This window comes from Canis lupus, chromosome 26 (genome assembly GCF_003254725.2).
Source record: "Canis lupus dingo isolate Sandy chromosome 26, ASM325472v2, whole genome shotgun sequence".
NCBI lineage: Eukaryota > Metazoa > Chordata > Mammalia > Carnivora > Canidae > Canis > Canis lupus.
In genome coordinates, this window is record NC_064268.1 from 6,092,297 (window position 1) to 6,111,041 (window position 18,745).

Consider the following 18,745-nt stretch of genomic DNA (forward strand, 5'->3'; position numbering starts at 1 on the left):
TGCCATTTGGAGACGTGACTTGTTTCTTCAGGCCTAAGCGGGCCTGCGCTGTTGGTATGTATCCAACAGCTGGAGGGTGGCCTGCACGGATAGTGTCTCTTCACTCAGCCTGTTACATCAGCAGAATGTGGAGAAGGAGAGAGTGCCAGTCAGGTGAAGTGCTATAGGGTTGAAAACCCCTGTCCTCCCACTGTCACAGCCCCAAATGGAGTCACCATGGCTCCCTTGCCCGCTCTGCATGTTATATGGTCACAGTCTTCCTGTTCACCTTGTGTTTCTTCCCAAGACTGTCTGCCCGTGACAATGGGAAGCTTCAAGGACACATTCTTATTTCTGTGCTTGCCGTGGTGAACTAATAAATTACAGATGTATTTTTTTTTAAAGATTTATTTATTTATTCATAGAGACAGAGACAGAGAGAGGCAGAGGCACAGGCAGAGGGAGAAGCAGGCACCATACAGAGAGCCTGACGTGGGACTCGATCTGGGGTCTCCAGGATCACGCCCTGGGCTGCAGGCGGTGCCAAACCGCTGCGCCACCGGGGCTGCCCAAATTACAGATTTAGTACAATTCAAAGCTGCTGATTTCACTGAGGCAATTAGAATGTGAAGGCTTATTTACATCAGATTTAAATGTGTTACAAATAAAATGCAGTACCACACCATCATTGGAACAGGGTGGCCACTGAGGTTATATTTTTACTTCCTGCCTTGCCCCCTCTGGTAGGTTATGGGCACATATCATCTTGTACTATCAGTGCTGGACAAAAGGTTTTGAAATTTCAGTGTTTCCTATTTTCTTTGAGCAAGGCGTGCCTATAAAGTTAGCATCAAGCAGGACGGCAGAGGGGGCTCCTTCTCACAGGAACACACTGGCCTGCCCCCTCTGCCCCTTGGCCTGGCTGGATCCTGCATTAGAGTCAGTGTCCTGCCTCCAGACCACATGCTGGCCAGGTGACATGGGCTCTCCTGAACCCTGGGGTCCCAGGTAGATGTCCCTGCCTGGCCCAGGTTCTGGCTAGGAACCCTTGTGCTTGCAGCAGAGACATGCCTTCGTGGTGGAAACTGGAAGGCTGTTCACAGCTCCCAGTGGAAAAACTCTGTCTGATGGAAACTCCACCCTGGCCTCAGCCGTAGCCAGCTTGAAGTCAAGTTAAAGGCCTGGGAAATCTCATCTTTGTTCCCTAGAACGATCGCTATAATTTACTTAGCCAGTTCTCTCTTGTTGGATTCTGATTCCGGTCTTTTCTGACTGTGAACTACGCTGTAATGGCCATTGTCATGGCTGTCTCTTTTCACACAAAAGTAAATCTTGTCCTTTGGTCGATTCCTAGAAATGAAATTGCAAAGTCATAGGGATAATATACTCCCAGGCTCTAGACAGACTTTGCCAAATTGCCCCCAGCCAAGGGGAAGTGGCTAACACTGCCACCAGATGCTGTGCTGTGCTGTGTCCCCCCACTGCGTCCCTCCCCCCAGAATGTCCTTTTGTTCCTCTGTACCTGTTCCCTGTACTCTCCCTCCTTCTGGCTTGCCTGCCACACTCTATTTCCTCCTTAACTTTCCTTTGGAGCAAAGCCTGGGGCCCAAGGACATATCAGGAAGCTTCTCCCTGTGAGTGAAGACACATATCTTGAGTTCCAGTTATGAACTTTTCTTAGCTCCGTAGCTGGGGTGTAAATATGTCACTTGCAAATCCCAGTGATGGGTGTCACCCAATGTGGTGATAGTACCAGAGCCGTTCACAGACTGGAAGCCGTTTGAGAAGTGGTGTCTCCTCTGGGAGGGCTCTTTGGCATAGCAAATGAGGAAAAATGGCCTCTAAGGTTCTGCATTTGCAAGAATAATTAAGCAAATAATTCACATTTAGTCTTTTGCATTTTTCAGTGCTGTGCAAGGCGTCTTGAATTTCTTTAGTTGCTTTTCCAGAAAGCCCAATTGACTTCACCACATTTCTCGAGTTACAGTAAAGGCAAAGAATCTGAGGCTCTGAGTGAGCTGCTGATGACTGAAGCCACCGTGGGTGGGAGGCAGGTTTTAGGGACAGACTCCAGATTCCCATAGTCACCACATGGCCCTTTCCCAAAGAAAGATGTAGGGCTCCTCTCAGCTCTGAAATCCAGGGACTTCCTTCTAGAATTCTCCACGCCTCTTCCTTCTGCTGCTTGCTTTGGCCAGCTCTCAATACCATTTTGAGGAAATGTTCACCTCATTGCCCAGGTGCCCGATTTTCCTGTGAGGATGCTGTCAGCATGTACCCACGCTGTCAGGGAAATCTTTGGCAGTCTAGCAGTTTGGGTCACAGTCTGTTGAAACTCCGTGGCATGTGGAAAGACTAGGATTTGGAACCAGGGAGCCCAGGCCTGATGTACCTCTTCTGCCTCTGGAGCCCAGCCTCATGCTGCCTGCAACTCCCCAAAGCCAAGGAGGGCTGACTGCAGGAGGCACCCTCTTCCAGCCTGGCCCCCTCAACCCTTGTTGTCAGGGACAGCCACCAGGGTCTGTTTCTCGCAGGTCATCTGGATGTCACCATGGCAGCCACAAACCTGGAGAACCAGTTGCACAGTGCCCAGAAGAACCTCCTGTTCCTTCAGCGGGAACACGCCAGCACCCTCAAGGGGCTGCACGCCGAGATCAGGCGGCTGCAGCAACACTGCACAGGTACCAGGGCCCCACACGACCTCCTGAGCAGGGCCTCCAGGCTTGCCGGGGCTGTGGAGCAAAGCAGGGCCCGTTGTCGGGACTGTCTCACACAGCAGTTGGCTCAGGAGCCGTGCCAGATTCATTTAGAAGTGGAGTGAGAAGGGATTTCACTCTTCTCTCTGACATGGTTAAGCCCACCATTGCTGGAATCCATTCCAGTGTCTTCCCTCATCTGTTTGCCTAATCGACATGTACCAAGTGTAAAGCTGCAAAGCCATTTCTTGGCATACTGAGGACTTAGAAGATCAAAATGCAATGGTTAGGATTTACAGTGCATTTTGGAACTGATCACCAAAGTGTAACATACAGAGCAAGCTGCTTGCTAACTATGGATGCTGGGGTGTGCCTGAGGGAAGGGAGGGTCTCTCTGAGCCCTACAAAGGATAGTGGCCACGGGTGGTTCCTGCCATTTGCACGCCTGCCACTAATACTGCCAAACCCTGCTCTGTCTGGGCAGAACTCGCAGGCTGATCATGGGAATCAGTTCTGCATTTTTCAGAGCTGATAAAGGCTTTGAAACCTACTGTAAACATACAAAATTAATGTATATGGTTTCATTTTTAGATTTAACATATGAGCTGACCGTCAAAAGTTCAGACCAGACAGGTAAGAATGTCCTCCCCAAAAGTGAATAACAATATTATTTCCCATTATGGCACATGTTGGTGCCATTTGTTTACTAGCTACATATTTAGAAGAAAATGTATTTGCTAGATAAGCCAGAAAGAGGAGAAGGAGCAGGGTCCCTCCTCCTCTGTCCCTCAAGCCTCGCCCAGGACCTGGCACAGAGCGGGCACTCCTGACACACTGGTTGAATGAGCCACCAAATGACTAGACAGTCCCCAAAGGATCATGAATGCCTTTATATAGACTGCAGTCCCAGAAATTCTTCCCCCAAGCAGAATCCTCAGGGAGCCCCAAAGATAACATCCTGATGGCATCTGGGGCAGAGGAGCTAGAACTGGGGCCTCTGTGTCCAACAACAAATAGCTTGCTCCCTGGAACTGAGTGAGGCTTTGGAAAGTGCAGAATCCATACTGGAGTCAAGATTCCTTTTCCTAAATAGGCTGCACAACGGCAGTCATTATTCATGAGTGTGTCCGAGTCCCAATGACAGACACAGACCTTTCCATGGGTCTCAGTGCATGACCAAGCACTGACTTTTCCATTCGTGGCACTCAGGTTACAGTCTCCTAAGGATACCTTTCAGGGGCCCAGATGTCCTTTTGTCTGTGTGGCAGAGGAGGAGCCTGGAGACCAGAGCCCACCCTATGCTGCCAGGTTCTCTCCCCCCTCACCCCCATATCCCTGGGCCAGGATGTGGGCTTCCATGGATTCAGGAGAATAGGGTGTCCTGCACCCCTGCCATCCACATTGCAGGAATCAGGGTGTCCTCACTTCCATGCCCCGTCCTGGCCAGGCTGTTCAGAAGAAGCATGATTCTTGCCCTGAACCCTCTACATACAGGAGGAAGGAGTTCGTATGCCTGATTCCTCCTCCCCTGGCCTTTAGAGAGCCCCTCGAGGTTCTCAGCCCTAAATCCCAAGGCCACACACCCACCATCAGCAGTAGCAGGGGTCCAAGGTGACAGTGTGTCCAACGTGTCTCCCATGGGGGCAGTTGGAGAGCTCTCAGCTGGTCCTGGTGGGGGCAACTCCCCCTCCCAGCACTGGAAATCACTGCTTTATGTTAGCAGTTGAAGAACTTGCTCAGTTTAGGGACCCAGGGTGAAGATACAGGCTCCTGGACTCCCTCTCCTGAAGTTCTGATTCCAAGGGTCAAGGAGGGGACCTGAGAACGTGTTTAAAAAATGCTACAGTGAGGGGCGCCTGGCTGGCTCAGTCCATAGAGCCTGTGACTCTTGATCTCTCGGGGTTTAAGTTCGAGCCCCATGTTTGGTGACTTAAAAAAAAAGTTTTTTATTTCTTAAAAAGTGACACTATGACTGAGCACTTGGGCAGCTGGGGAGTCTGGCTGTAGGTGATAAAGAGCAGTTGCTGCCTCAGCTCAGTGCACATGCAGCTTTTATGGGGGAAAGACTGAAACTTCTAGAAAGGTGGAGGAGGTAGAGCAGAGCTTCCTATAGAAGAGTGGAAATCAGAGGTGCCACTTTGGAGGTGGTGATCCTGGGAACTAAAGAGCAGCTCTCCGGAGTCTCAGGGAGGTGGGGGCAGGTGGACGGAAGAGATCCAAATTGGGAGCCAATAAACATCGGTCCATAGCCCTGGAGTCAGGTCCCCACTCACCCCACCACTACCTCATGTGAGAGGTTCCCGCAGATGCCGGCTCCTTGTCCTGCACAGGGACATCCCGGGGGCATCCCTGAGCGGCTGGTGGTGGGTGCACATGGGGTGGGTCAGGGGCCAAGGCAGAGCCCCCGGCACAGGCACAGGGATACCCACCACTCTGAGACATGCTGAGACAGAGGGCCTGTGCGGCAGGGAAGGTGGCGGCCTCCCCTATCTCTCTGCAGCTTCAGAGTTTGTGCTTTTAATTGTCTTTCAAAATGGTGCTTCAAATGAAGCAGGTACTTAGTAAATGCTGCCCAAGCAGACAGGGATCTGCTCACTGTTCCAATACCCTGAGACTGCCTGTTGTGACTTGAGCAGTTCTGAAGTGTGGAGGCATTCTTCTGTGCAATGAGCCAGGGCACCGAGAGCTGGAAGGAACTCAGAGGGCACTGGGTCCCCACCTTGGTGAAGGGAGAGTGATGGAGGCAGGGGCAAGATGCCCGTGGCCCCTGGCAGCCCTCTCACCCATCCTCGTGCTGGGGAGAGGGACCAGCCTAGACAGGAGGACTCCCTGCCTCTGCTTGGGGTGGTGGCGGCGGGTGGGAGAGGGTGTCTTAAACCCATCCTTTGGCTTGCTTTTCTAGGAGATGGGTCTTCCAGAAGCAGTGAACTAAAGAGAAGATGTGAAGAACTGGAAGCCCAACTGAAGTTGCAGGAGGAAGAGAACAACGAACTGCTCAAAGAGCTGGAGCAGAAGAACGCCATGATCGTGGTGCTGGAGAACACCGTCAAGGAGCGGGAGAAGAAGTACCTGGAGGAGCTCAAGGTGAAGAGCCACAAGCTGAACATGCTGTCCGGTGAGCTGGAGCAGCGCGCCAGCACCATCGCTTACCTGACTGCCCAACTGCACGCCGCCAAGCGAAAGCTCATGAGCGCCAGTGGGACCTCGGATGGCAGCCCATCGGGGAGCCCTGTGCCGGCTGGCTACAAGCCAGCCCCCCCCAAGGACAAGCTGCCTGAAACGCCCCGCCGCCGCATGAAAAAGAGCCTCTCAGCCCCCCTGCACCCGGAATTTGAAGAGGTCTACAGATTTGGGGCCGAGAGCCGGAAACTACTGTTGCGGGAGCCAGTGGATGCCATGCCTGACCCCACCCCATTCCTGCTGGCCAGGGAGTCAGCTGAGGCCCATCTCATCAAGGAGAGGCCTCTGGTCATCCCCCCCATCGCCTCCGACCGCAGCTCAAGTGAGCGGCACAGCCCAGCCCGCGAGCAGCAGCACAAGGCTCATGTGGGGGTGGCCCATCGCATCCACCATGCTGCCCCACCACACACCCAGCCTGAGCTGGAGACGCTGGCAGTCGACCAGGTGAATGGAGGAAAGGTTGTGAGGAAGCACTCAGGGACGGACAGAACTGTGTGAGGCCTGCTCCAGGCAACCCTTCACCCTTGGCTGTCGATGCACTGTGATTGCTACTAGGAAAAACTCATCCACACCTTTTTTTTTTTTTAAATTCCCATGCATGCCAAATTTTTTTCAGACCTGTCAACAGATTCTTCTCCTGCTCCTCTTGCCCTCTCACTGACACCAGAATACGATCGTGTCCCTGCTGCAGAATATGTATTTACTAATTGCTGTGGCCAAACACCTGTGTGCCGAATCGCTTGCTTTTAATCCCACTCTGTGTAATGTCCGTGCGCTCGTGGACAAAGCACAGGCCACAGGCTGCATCACTACTCAGCGTTAATGAAATCAGATAGTCACACGCCTCATTATGCAGTCGGAGCAATACATGCCGACCGACCTTGACCCTCTCGCTCCAATTTCCAGGGCAGCCCGTCCGGAGCAGCCCCTGCTCCCACCTGGAGACCCTGTAACCTCCCAACAAGCCTTGCCCAGGGCAGCACCGGTAGCTGACCAGCTGTATGTGTATATCACAGGAACTAAATAAGATGATGTTACTTCTCATATCACCACAATCTGAATGTGTGTTCATAGTTTTTGTTAGTTTTATCCAAAATGTTCAAGATCCCAACAAACTTTATTTTCTAAACCTGCCTCTTTCTGTTTTGTGTCTTTTATTAAGCTATCCGAGGGAGGAGCGGGGGCAGGAGGGAGGCTGTGGGAGGGGCAGAAACAGCTGGCCCCTCAGTCACTACTGCATTCTCACCCTGTGTCATGTGCCAGGGCTCCCGCCCAGTGGTGGCAGTTTGTCTTCCAGAAAGTGGAGTCCCTATTCTACGGCACTGCCTAGAGCTGCCCCTGTGAAGATTGTAGGCTTTCAGGCCCATGGCTGGCTGATGCTCCACCCTGCTCCACCCTTGGAGAGTAAAGCCACTCCTCCCCTCCAGCAGGCCTGGCCCCAGGGTGCCAGAAGGAAGGGATGCCCAGGAGCCAGCGGGCTGTTCTAAGTCTGCACGCAGTGCCACACAGACCCGGCCAGGTGGTGGGAATTACACACCAGCCGAAGGTCCTTCCCCACCCCCAGCTGGTGGGCTGGACAGCTCTGGAAGGTGGGAGGGGTGGCCATCCCTGCTCTGGGCAGTATTATCGGCCCTGGAAGAGGACTTGGTCACCCCACCCAGCAGCCCGGCATCTTTGCCTAATCACACGTCTCCTCTGAGAACGGAAAGAAAACGACATACCTTAAAATGATTTCTAGTATTTACTTTTCAAATATGCAGAATCCTTAGAAATAGCTGAAAAATAAAACCATCAGCTTAGTTTATATGGAAAGAGTCCACCTCCAGCCTTTCCAGGCCCCAAGAGGGGACCGGGGACATGACCATTATTGACAAATTCCCATTTGCCACCGCCAGCCCAGATGGAGCTCACAGGGTGGGTTTCTTCGCCCAGTCAATCGGAATTCAGGGTGAGGCACACTCCCTGCAGCACCCAGTGAGAAATGTGCTTCGTGGTGAAGAGGTCAGCTTCAAACACCAGGCCGACTCCCATGGCATTCCTTCTCATGGAGGTGGTGTAGACTGGCGTCCGGAAGGTGTTCTGCAAAGGAAACGTATGTGAGATCCCCACGGAGGGCACAGGAGCTCAGGCCCAGGGGAATGTGCCACTCCACCTTAGCGCCGAGGGCAGTGTGCCTCCTACGAGCCCTGGCCGAGGCTCTGCGGGCCTCCCTCCGCTAACTGAAGGCGGACAGGGCTTCCCACAGACACATTAAAAGCAGATCTGGGCTCGGGGCCAGGCAGGAGGCGCCTGCTGCCATGCCAGATGTAAGTACTTTAAGATTCAAGCAATGTCCGCAGAATGTGATGGGAAGGGAGGAGTCTCTCCTGAAGTCAGGCCGGATCACAGCTCTGTGCGTGAAGCTGTGCTGCCCAGGGAGTCTCTGCTTACAAGTGCACATGTGTGGCTCCAAGCTTCTGTCCTGTCTCAAGGTTTCCCCCATCCACAAAAGGTTAAGCACCCGTGTTTTAAAGGGCAAGACTGTCTGAACCACCCCATGTGTGACCTGACGCTAAGAAGTAGGGCAGGGGGGAGCACATAGGAGCAGGCGTCAGCCTTCTACCCGCAGTTTGAGGCGATGGGCTTCAATGGGGATGATCTTCAGGATCGGCAGGTCAACCACCAGCACCTTGGGTTTGCTCTTGATAAGACAGCCTTTTTCTATATCCCAGTCAGCGCCTTCTAGATACAGTCCTGAGACAAAGCATCCTAGAGATACCAGGAAGAGACCAGGATTTACATGGAGGCACCAGCAATGCTGCTGTGCAGCAGCTCTACTAGATGTCGGTAGCACACACACACAAAGGCAACTAGCTGGCTTTCCTTCCCCCAGACACAGCCCAGGTTATTTTCCAGAAGAGGTGGTCGTCCTTTCTTTTATGGAGGGACATCCCAGAAAGGACACTCTGTAGACCTCAGGAGCTCCCCCCACCCACAGCCTTGGTCAAGGAGACAAGGGGTGGTTGCCTCTCACAGAAATCTGCTTCAAGGCACACAGACCTAGACCGCTTGGGCCCCCAGGTTATAAAGACAGAAGCACCAGTCAGTTGGTACCACAGCAATCCCAAATCCCTCCTGAGCCAGAGGGAGTGGGAGTAGAGAGTTAAAGCCTGGCAGAGAAAATGGTGTCTGGGGAACAGAACACACAGACTCTCACAGTAGCAGAGGACAGTCGCTCGCCCAGAGAGTGTGGTGGCCCTGATACCTGCTAGTTCCTTTGAAATCTCGCTGGCCTTGTGCTATGGGAACAGTGAGCATCCCTGAATCTCCACCATGAACCCCAACTCCAAGCTCACTCAAGGGCTCTTGCTGCTCACAGTGAAAGGTCCTCTATGGGGCACAGCCCTGGGAAACGGCAGCTCCCAGCCAGTCTGCGGCACCAGTCACCAATGCTAAAGGGACCTGATGTTATAATTTAACGGGTCCAACCTGGTCTGACCTGCCCTCTTAACACCCACCCCCTTGGCCCCTCAGGGTTTCCAGAGAAGCCCTCAGGGATCCAGTTCTTTGAAGGATCTAATTCTTTTTTTTTTTTTTTTTATGATAGTCACACACAGAGAGAGAGAGAGGCAGAGACACAGGCAGAGGGAGAAGCAGGCTCCATGCACTGGTAGCCCGACGTGGGATTCGATCCCGGGTCTCCAGGATCGCGCCCTGGGCCAAAGGCAGGCGCTAAACCACTGCGCCACCCAGGGATCCCATGAAGGATCTAATTCTGACCGAGGAGCCCACTTCCCACAAACAAGCAGGTGAACATGTTTCAGGTCCCTATGACATCAACCCCAGGTCTCGGCATTGAAACTGGAAGAGAAGCCCATGTATTCACCCTCAGAGAGGTCAAGACACGGTTAGTACACACACAGCACCAATGTTAGCAGCAGTTAACCAATGTTAGCTCATTTTCGAACATGGCCTGGCCCATTTTGGCCCACATACGCTTGCTCCTCTGAATCGGGGGTGGCCCGAGGAGGGACACTCCACCGCGAGCTGACTGTACCTTGTCCTGCCCGCTCATTTACTTCATCTGCATCCTGGAACTTGGTCACTTGCGTGAACAAGGTGGAGCGGTCCAGTGGCCAGTTGTTCCTCCGGCAGGTGGCCTGCACCAGGGCCGTGAGGTAGGATTCTGGGATGTGCAGCCCCGAGAGCCACATCACACTGGGCTCACTCTCAGTAACCTGGAGGGGAGGGAAGGAAACTGGCAGGAGCCTGGGGCCACCATCAAGTGCCAGGGCTGGAGCTGATCAGTTTAGTTCATGATAAAAGCATACTTCACAGTAGAGGCAAAAGAGGGGTATTTGAACAACTGGCAGCCTGCTGGGGAAAATAAGCTGAACCACTAGATTCCAGAGGAAACAAAGATTTAGCTAGAAAAGAAGTGAAACCACAAAAGTACCAATGAATCACCAATGAATGTTGTCAGATCAGATCACCAATGAATGTTGTCACGATCTTGGAGTTGGGAATGCAAAACCCAGAAGCCATAAAAGAACAGACCGATACACTTGACTAAATAAAAATGTGAAACTTTCTTACAGAAAGAATGCCATAAAATCAAAAGACTTATGACAAGTTGGGAGAAATGCAACACTGGCAGACAAAGAGCTAATCTCCTTGCTACACAAAGAGCTCTAAAAGATCAGTTTAAAAAGATAGAGAACTGGATAAAAAGGAAATCAAGACACAAAAAGATTCACGGGAAAAGAAGGTATCTACGTGTATGTAAGATATGCTCTGCCTCAACATAATTAAAGAAATGCACACCCAAACATAGTATTATTTACCTATCATAACATATTATGATTTACCTATCAGGGAGAAAAGATCCAAAATATTTTAAGAACAGCCAGTGCGGCAGAGAGGAAGGAAATAATCGTATTTGTTCACTGTGGTTTCCACTTGTCGAGAAGACCATCTGACAAGAGCTATCAGAATGCAAAGTGCACACCCTGGGACCCAACTCTGCTGTTGTAGGGATTTACCCGTGAAATAGACTCATGTGAGAATGCAAAGACACGTGCGCCAGAGTGTTGTCCACACTGACTAAGAAGAAAAAAAACCCAAACGGAACCACCTAAATGTCCATCAGGGGAAAGGACATGGAACATCTATAAAACAGGGTCCCCTTAAAAAAGACTAAAGTAGATCTAAATGTACTTAGAGGGGTACCTGGATGGCTCAGGTGGTTACGCTTCTGCCTTTAGCTCAGGTCATGATCCCAGGATCCTGAGATTGAGCCCCACGTTGGGCTCCCTGCTCAGTGGGGGGTCTGCTTCTCCCTATCCCTCTCCCTCTGCCCCTCCCGCTGCTTGTGTGCCCCCTCTCTCTGTCAAATAAACTTAAAAATCTTTTTTTTAAGTAATGTCCTTTTTTGAGTCATGTACCTTTTTTTAAAAGATTTTACTTATTTATTCATGTGAGACACACAGAGACAGGCAGAGACAGGGAGAAGCAGGCTCCTCACAGGGAGCCTGATGTGGGACTCAAACCCTGGACCCAGGATCATGCCTTGACCCAAAGGCAGATACTCAACCACTGAGCTACCCAGGTGTCTCTAAATTTAAAATATTTATTTATTTATTTATTTATTTATTTATTTATTTATTTATTTATTATTCATGATAGTCACAGAGAGAGGAGAGAGAGGCAGAGACACAGGCAGAGGGAGAAGTGGGCTCCATGCCAGGAGCCTAACGTGGGACTCGATCCCGGGACTCCGGGATCGCACCCTGGGCCAAAGGCAGGTGCCAAACCCCCGAGCCACTCAGGGATCCCCCAAATTTAAAATCTTTAAATAAGTATATGCTCTTAAAGGAAGTACATTTGGCCAAGATGGACTCCAAGATGAATAAATCAGATTGTGCATAATATGCTTCAAAGTCTTGAAAACAAAATGAAAAGGACAAAAAAGATACAGATATGCCTGTAGAGTCCAAGACCATTTCTAAAACACCCAATCAACTGCCAACAGAAGGCACCACTGCAGTTAGAGAGGGGCTGGAGGTGGTCAGGTGGTCCAGGCTGAACGTTGAACCAATGAAGAGACTGTTGCATCTAACTTACCCACAATGTGTACTGGCTGAACCGCCGCAGGAAGTAAGGCATCCAGTTTCCCAGGGACTTCAACGTGTCAGGGGCAAGCTTTCTCCAGATACTAGGGATTTGCCCGAGGAAAAGAGACCTGGCTACATCATCTAACTCGTTGCTCATTCCAACTTCTCCAGCCAAGGCCTGTGCACAGAATGGAGAGCAATCAGGCATGACTATCAGAGAAGTGGGTAGAGCATCTAGGCCGTGGTCTGCACATTAGGAGCATGCTCACCCTCTGAAGTTCAGCCAGAGACTTGGACATCCTTACAACAAGCTTGTTGAAGCGTTCCAGCTCCTGCAGAAGTACCACTGACGTGGGGGAGATTTCCACCCCAAGGTGCTTCCTGACCTGGTCCAAGTCAAAGACTTTAGGCATCTTGTTTTCTATGTCCTTGGCAACGTGGCCAATGTAATCATCTCGGCTGATGCCACTGCTGGATTCCCCTAAAACCAGGACACTTTTTAGGAAAAGCATGGCATCTGGGTGTTAGGACTGGGGCATCCAGATGCCTTCTGGTTCTTGGAATGGCATCAACAATATAGAAACTACAAGAACCAATAGCACTTTGTGCCAACACCTTCCACCCTAACCAAACTAATTCAGTCCTCCACGGTAGACTTTACCCTGTCTGAGGCTGCAACTCCAGCAAGTGAGCCCACATGTCTCGAGCCGCCTGAGTGTAATAGCCGATCTCAGCATTGGAATGAAGACCAAACACTTCAGGTGTGTTGGCCAGTGGGAGGGCCTCAATGGCTTCTATAATCAGAACAGAGAATACCCTGTAATACCACCCTCGATTTCTGAGGTCCCACAGCCTCAGCATCCCCAGATATGCAAGACTAATTTCCACTGCTTAATGGCTTAATGGGTGACCTGTTTTTAAATAAAAAAAAATATATACCACCATACCCTACTCCAGCTGTGTACTAATCATTTATGAAAATGCTCAGGGAGTTTCCTAGGCCACTCTGCCCTTCTGGGCAGAATCTGACATATTTGTCATCATTCCAGACAAGAAATCTGAACTAACTCCATCAGCACTGAGGCTATAAAGGACTTGCTGGGCCCCCTAAAAAAAATGTAACAGAGCAGGCCCACCGGTCAAGGATCCCCACCAGCAGAGAGGTCAGAAGAGCCAACAAGGCTACCATAGAAAACAGAACAGCTGAAATGTACGGTGGATCTCCCTTAGAAAACACTTTTAACATATATTTGATGCCTGAGAAATCTCACCGACAAATTTTTCCTTTACATCACCAGTGGGGATTTTATAGTCTACTTCCTTATTCTGGAAGAAGTGGAATGGCTGGAAAGTGTCAAAAATGAAGTCTCCCAGGTACTCATCCATGTAGATGGTCAGGATGCGTCGATCAAAGCTGTCGATGGCCCGTCCTCCATACATGACCTAAGTTATGGGGAGTGAGAGCTGGCCAGGAACCCAAGACCCGCCAGGGGAACCCTGAGACCTGAGGTGCCCTCGGGGAGACTCCTGCTGGCCTGGCCACTGTGCAGCTCAAACCATGTTGATCACATGCCTTTTGACCCATGGTGTAAACAGGTGGCCCAGGTGATATGCAGCCCTCGTGAAGTGCTGGGAGCCTGTATGCCATTTGCAAAATACCCAAACACAGTAAACAGGCCACAGAGCAACTAAAGAAGCCAGTCGCCACTTTGGTCTTTGGAATTGGTGATGTCCCTGTGTGAGCCATGTGCAGGCTATGAGGGAGGCCTGTATAAAGTCATGGTCCCCAGTGTGGACCTCCGTGCCTACTGAACAGGAGTAAGATTACAACGACATGCCCAAGGCATAGCCAGGTGGGGAACTGCCGACCCCTAGAGAGCACAGCACCCAGGAGTGATAAATCTAGAACCTCCATGTGGATGGAACCCGCTTAGAAGAAAGACAACCGGGTGGTGAGCCAATAGAATTCCTCAGAGACCTAGGGCCTTCAGCTGATAGGTGGCAGAAGCAAGAGGGAAGTCACCAAGGGCTCAGAGGTCATGCACAGGGCACCAGGCCACAGCCCACTTCCAGCCCTGGGAGGCAGCCCATAAAAGGTCCCCCAAGATGCCCCTACCTCTCCAATTAGGTACTTGAGGCTGCCCCACGGGATCCTAGGGTCATGTTGCTGGAAGGCTTTTGTTAGGTATGTGTTCAGAATCTCCATGCAGACCTTAAGAGAGGAGGGACAGGCTCGGTTTTTGTCCAACCCACCAAGTCGCTCAAGCTGTGCCCCTCTCCCGAAGTGCAGGCAGGAGCAGCTGTCCTAGCTGCAGAAAGGGTGGGGATGAGACAAGCTGGCTGAGGAGGAAGTTCCTCAGGAGGAGCAGCAACCACGTGTCTTCACCTGGAAGTCAGACTCGTTGAAGTCATAGTACACATTCCACCCGATCTTCCCAAACTTTCTCCTCTCCTGCACCACTGCATGGAAGAATGCCAGCACGTAGACCAGGGATTTGAAAGCAGGGTGCGGACACTGCTCCAGCATGTCATGAGAGATCTTTAAATAAGTTGCTCTCATGTTGAGTTTCAGCCCGTTGGGTGGCTCCATAACAACCTGCCAGAAGACAAATCATTACAGAAACCACAGGCCCTTGAGTCCAGCTTGGAAGAGCGTGCAAAATGTAGACATCTCAGGCTTTCCCTTCACCTCTGTGTGGCCACCTTCCCCGTTCCCCAGAGAGCAAAAGTCTCTCGTTCAGGGCCCAAAGAAGTTAAGGAACTAGATACTGTTCTGGCTCCTGTTCATCAAATGGCCCAAAGAAGGTTCTTGAGCTTCTTTGGGCCATGGAATCTTCAAATGCAAAATGGGAGTAGTAAAGTTTTCCCTCTACCTGCCCCTGATGACAGATGACATTTCCAAACAGAACTTCTCTGGAGAGTAAGTTCAGTGGGGCATATAAGACACCAGAGCTAGATGTGGGTGGGCCTATCATTAGAGATAAAAAGAAGGTTTAATAAATGGGAAGTATAGGAAAACTAACCTAGATCTTGTTTTGGATACATGCGGAAGTGGTAAAGGCAGGCCGGAGAGTCATAATTGCCCCCCCAAAACTCACCCAATGCAGGGCATTGCTTATCTCTGAAGGGGAAGGAAGAGATTGAAGTGGGAAGGGTGGCCAAGAGAGTCTGGCTGTGTCCTAGGTTTATTTGAAAACACACACGCACACGAACACACATGCACACACATGGCAGAATGGTGGTGATCTGAGTCACGGGGCTGTGGGGATGGGGTGTTTGTCCTAAAGCCAGACCTTCAAGGACTTCTGCAGAATTCCAATGGGGAAGTCCTTGGTGGGGTCTGTCGTGAGCCACAGGCGGAAATCTGGGTGGGGCTTGGTGATCCTCTCCAGGGACTTCTCCAGATCTTTCAGCCACCGGACCAGGAGATGGCAGTTCTGCAGCATCAGCCACTGCCCACGAGCCACCGCCGTCTCCAGCAGCTGCAGAGCCACCTGCATCGATGGGGAGAGAAGTGACGAGTCAGTGTCCCAAAGTCACACTGACCCTGTGCTCTCCCAGAGACCCACTCCATGCCCCGAGAAAACGAAGAGCCCACTCCAGCAGAAGGCATGAAGATATGAGTGACCCAGGAACTACAGAGGCTGCCTTCAAAGAACTGATCTTTTAGAATCCCTTCAGGGCCACTGGGCCACCAGGCTGGTCCCAGCCTGGAGCTCCAGGCTCTCTGGGACATTTGCAGCAGTGCCCTGACTACCCCACAGCCATGCCACGGGGATAATGACAACCCTAATTAGAAACAGGGATGTCACTAATACTGGAGGAAAGGAGGACTATGTGTGGACAGACATTGGAAACAACAGAGCGCAATGTGCAGGCAAGGGCGGGCAGTGACAGCATGCCCACTCTAGAACCATCCTACTGTCCCACATCATCCTGGTACCCGAGTGCTGCTCAAGGGACTGGAATTGCACCCAGCTCACCGTGGAGGAGCACCCTTGAAACCAGATGTTAGCCCATTGCTAATGGAGGCCAGTGACATCACGTACATTTAGAGTTTGTTCCTTCCAACAACTAATTACCTTTTCTTGACCTTGACCCATGGCAAGGAATTTGAGGCGGTTTCCTCCAAAACCACTGCGCTCAGCTAATTTCATAAGGTCACTGGCAGGGTTGGAGCCGGGACTGAGGATGAACACAATGGGCGAGTTTGGCGTGCTCTGCTCAAAGATGGCTTCGAAGCTGATCATCGGGGGCTGCACATACCTAGTGAGGGAAAGAACGTGGGGGCCCTCATGGAGGACAGCCACAGCACACTCGCCTCATCCCTTCCAGAACTTTCTGGCTGTTCCTCTGCTATAGCTCTGCACAGGTGAGAGTCCAGTGTTTGTGCACGCATCACACACGAGAGGGTGAAGTCCTAGGGGACAGGGGCCCCACTGCATCCCCTAGCACAACCCAGCACATCCATGGGGATGCCTCCTGACAGGGGCCCTTCAAGGTGGACGTCCCCTTGGCACACAGCCCAGAGGTTCCACACCAGCAACTCCACAGGTATGTCCTGAATGGCCCACTTCTCAAGATTTTTGAAAATGAGTTGCCAACACATCAGGCTTGAGCAATTTCATGTAGAACCCCAAATTTGTAGCTTCTTTCAAAGAGTCAGAGGATCCAGCCACTCTGGGTCCCCCTTGCCCACTGGTGTGAATAGGAACTAAGGGGCAGCTGCCCCTGTGGACCAGGGTCAACTGCTCTGATTTGTCGCAGTCCCCACCCTGCCTCGCTCACTCGCTGCCATCTGAGCATGAGTCTGCAAGCCCAAGTCATCTGCCTGGCCTCAGTCCTGGAGCCACGTTGTCCAGTATGGAAGGTCAGTAGGCCTGTGTGGCTATTGAGCATGTGAAGTGTGGCCAGTCCAAGCTGAGATGGGCAAGCAAGGGTAAATTCACACAGGCAGGACTTTGAAGATATAATACCAAAAAAATTTTATTTTTATTTATTTATTTTTTATTTTTATTTTTCCAAAAAAATTTTAAAACCCCATGTGAGATATCTCAATGTTTGTATTAATTACATGTTGAAATGATATTTATTTTATTTTTTACTTTTTTTGAAATGATATTTTAATGTGTTGAGTAAATATTATTAATTTTAACTTTTATCTGTTTCTTTCCGAATGCGGCTACTAGAAGACTTCACACACGTGGTTTACACTGTACTTCTCCCAGATAGCGCAGAACTAGAGTGACTACCAAACACTGCTCAAAGCCAGGGCAGTGGTGGCTCTCTCAGAAGCTCACTGCTGTCTACCAGTCCGGGGTGTAGGGCAGGGGGCAGTGACCCCACAGAAGGTCAAAGCAAACTCAACAACGCACTTACTTCTCTCCCATTGTTACAGTCACATAGTCGGTCACCGCCCGATACACCCGATCCACACGGAAACAACGCAAAATAAGCAACTTCTGGAAAGGGGTGATGTTGTTATCGTAACCCAAAGGGAATGGAAACTGCTCGAGGGAGTCCAGGTCATACCACTGGGAAGAACAAAGAGTATTTTTGTGGTGGCTTTAACTCAGAAACGAAACAGGCCCCCATTTTTACAGGAAGGTCCCAAAAGTCACTGTAAAGGAATGAAACCTACAGAAGTATGACCTCAAGGTCACTTCCGGTCAGATCTGTCATTTTCGATTCCCTCCCCTTCCAAAACTATGACCTTCAGGGAGGGAGGGAGTGAGTCTTTTTGACTGCTGAGTCCCCAGTGCCCATCAAGGGTGGTTGGTGCCCATTTCTGAGTGGATGGATGGATGGATGGATGGATGGATGGACAGAGATGGATGGACAGACGGATGGATGGACTGACAGATGGACAGACAGATGGACAGATGGACAGTTCTCCCACAACACTAGCTGAGGTAGGTAAAGGAGAATTTGATCAAGGGTGCTGGCAGGCACTGACTACACTCTGACTGGGTCACTCTGGAGTATCTTCTCACTCACAAGGAGTAAGGCCATGATTTAAATCTCAAGATGACTGACAGGGAAAGGAAGGCGGAGGCAGAGAACATGGTTTCACCTCCTTCCAGACAGCCACGTGTTTCTCAATATCATCAGGAAGGTTCCCGAAGTCATCTGAGAACATTTCTGACAAAAGCATGATATCTTCCCATCCCTGGTCAGACAACCAAGCACAGGGCTTTTTCCGTTGGCTTTTCTCCAGGGAAATGTTTCCTAATCACAGAGAAAGGAAGTAAACAGCCGGCAGCCACATGCCGATTGGAGCGGGCAGCTCAGTACTTTGACTTCTCCCACTCCTGGGAGAACCTGCATCTCCAGAGGGGACTGGACAGACAGGGATACACGGCTTGCCTTGTCCCACTGCCTGGGACACCAGACAGGCAGGTCAATGTGGCTTCCAGCCTCAGGGAGCCTGTGGGCAGCAACCTGGCTGCTCCGGGCCAGACCAGAACCATTTCTGAGGCTGGAACTGCCAACTGAAATATTTGGTACGGCAGCGCCATCAGAAGTCAAGTTCTAAGGAGAAGTTTTGGTAATGCTGTTTCAACGAACAAGTGCAACGTGGGCCAAGGGAGTGGGGAAGAATGAAAGGAGGCACATTTGTCACCTTTTAAGAAGAAATCTAATTCTTCCTGGGGGACTCTGCCTTCTGCTTGTTCTATCTTGATCGTCATATTGAAAGAGAAGAGTAACTTGTGTCTCTCAAACAACCCTGGAGGGAAACATCAGAGGGGCACTGATAGAGTCAAGTCACTTTGAAAGTGGTGTTTCCTATGCACAAGC

At 50.9% G+C, this 18,745-nt stretch overlaps 2 protein-coding genes across 6 annotated transcripts in view; one reads left to right on the plus strand and one right to left on the minus strand.

The window, feature by feature from the left end:
- CCDC92 (coiled-coil domain containing 92) overlaps positions 1–6,988 on the plus strand; it is a 31,390-nt gene extending 24,402 nt beyond the window's left edge. For all 5 annotated transcript variants that reach the window (XM_025473654.3, XM_025473653.3, XM_049102002.1 and 2 more), the window contains exons 2-4: positions 2,514–2,660; positions 3,267–3,308; positions 5,578–6,988. In XM_025473654.3, the coding sequence (XP_025329439.1) occupies positions 2,531–2,660; positions 3,267–3,308; positions 5,578–6,353 (948 nt within the window). In that variant the 5' untranslated portion in view covers positions 2,514–2,530 and the 3' untranslated portion in view covers positions 6,354–6,988. The remainder of the gene's footprint in view (positions 1–2,513; positions 2,661–3,266; positions 3,309–5,577) is intronic.
- Positions 6,989–7,577: 589 nt separating this feature from the next.
- DNAH10 (dynein axonemal heavy chain 10) overlaps positions 7,578–18,745 on the minus strand; it is a 133,852-nt gene continuing 122,684 nt past the window's right edge. Inside the window, 14 exon segments of the mRNA XM_049102003.1 lie at positions 7,578–7,934; positions 8,458–8,603; positions 9,892–10,072; positions 11,958–12,125; positions 12,217–12,426; positions 12,608–12,741; positions 13,219–13,390; positions 14,064–14,159; positions 14,334–14,543; positions 15,241–15,441; positions 16,030–16,213; positions 17,327–17,481; positions 18,021–18,175; positions 18,570–18,674. Of these exon segments, the coding sequence (XP_048957960.1) occupies positions 7,788–7,934; positions 8,458–8,603; positions 9,892–10,072; positions 11,958–12,125; positions 12,217–12,426; positions 12,608–12,741; positions 13,219–13,390; positions 14,064–14,159; positions 14,334–14,543; positions 15,241–15,441; positions 16,030–16,213; positions 17,327–17,481; positions 18,021–18,175; positions 18,570–18,674 (2,264 nt within the window). The 3' untranslated portion in view covers positions 7,578–7,787.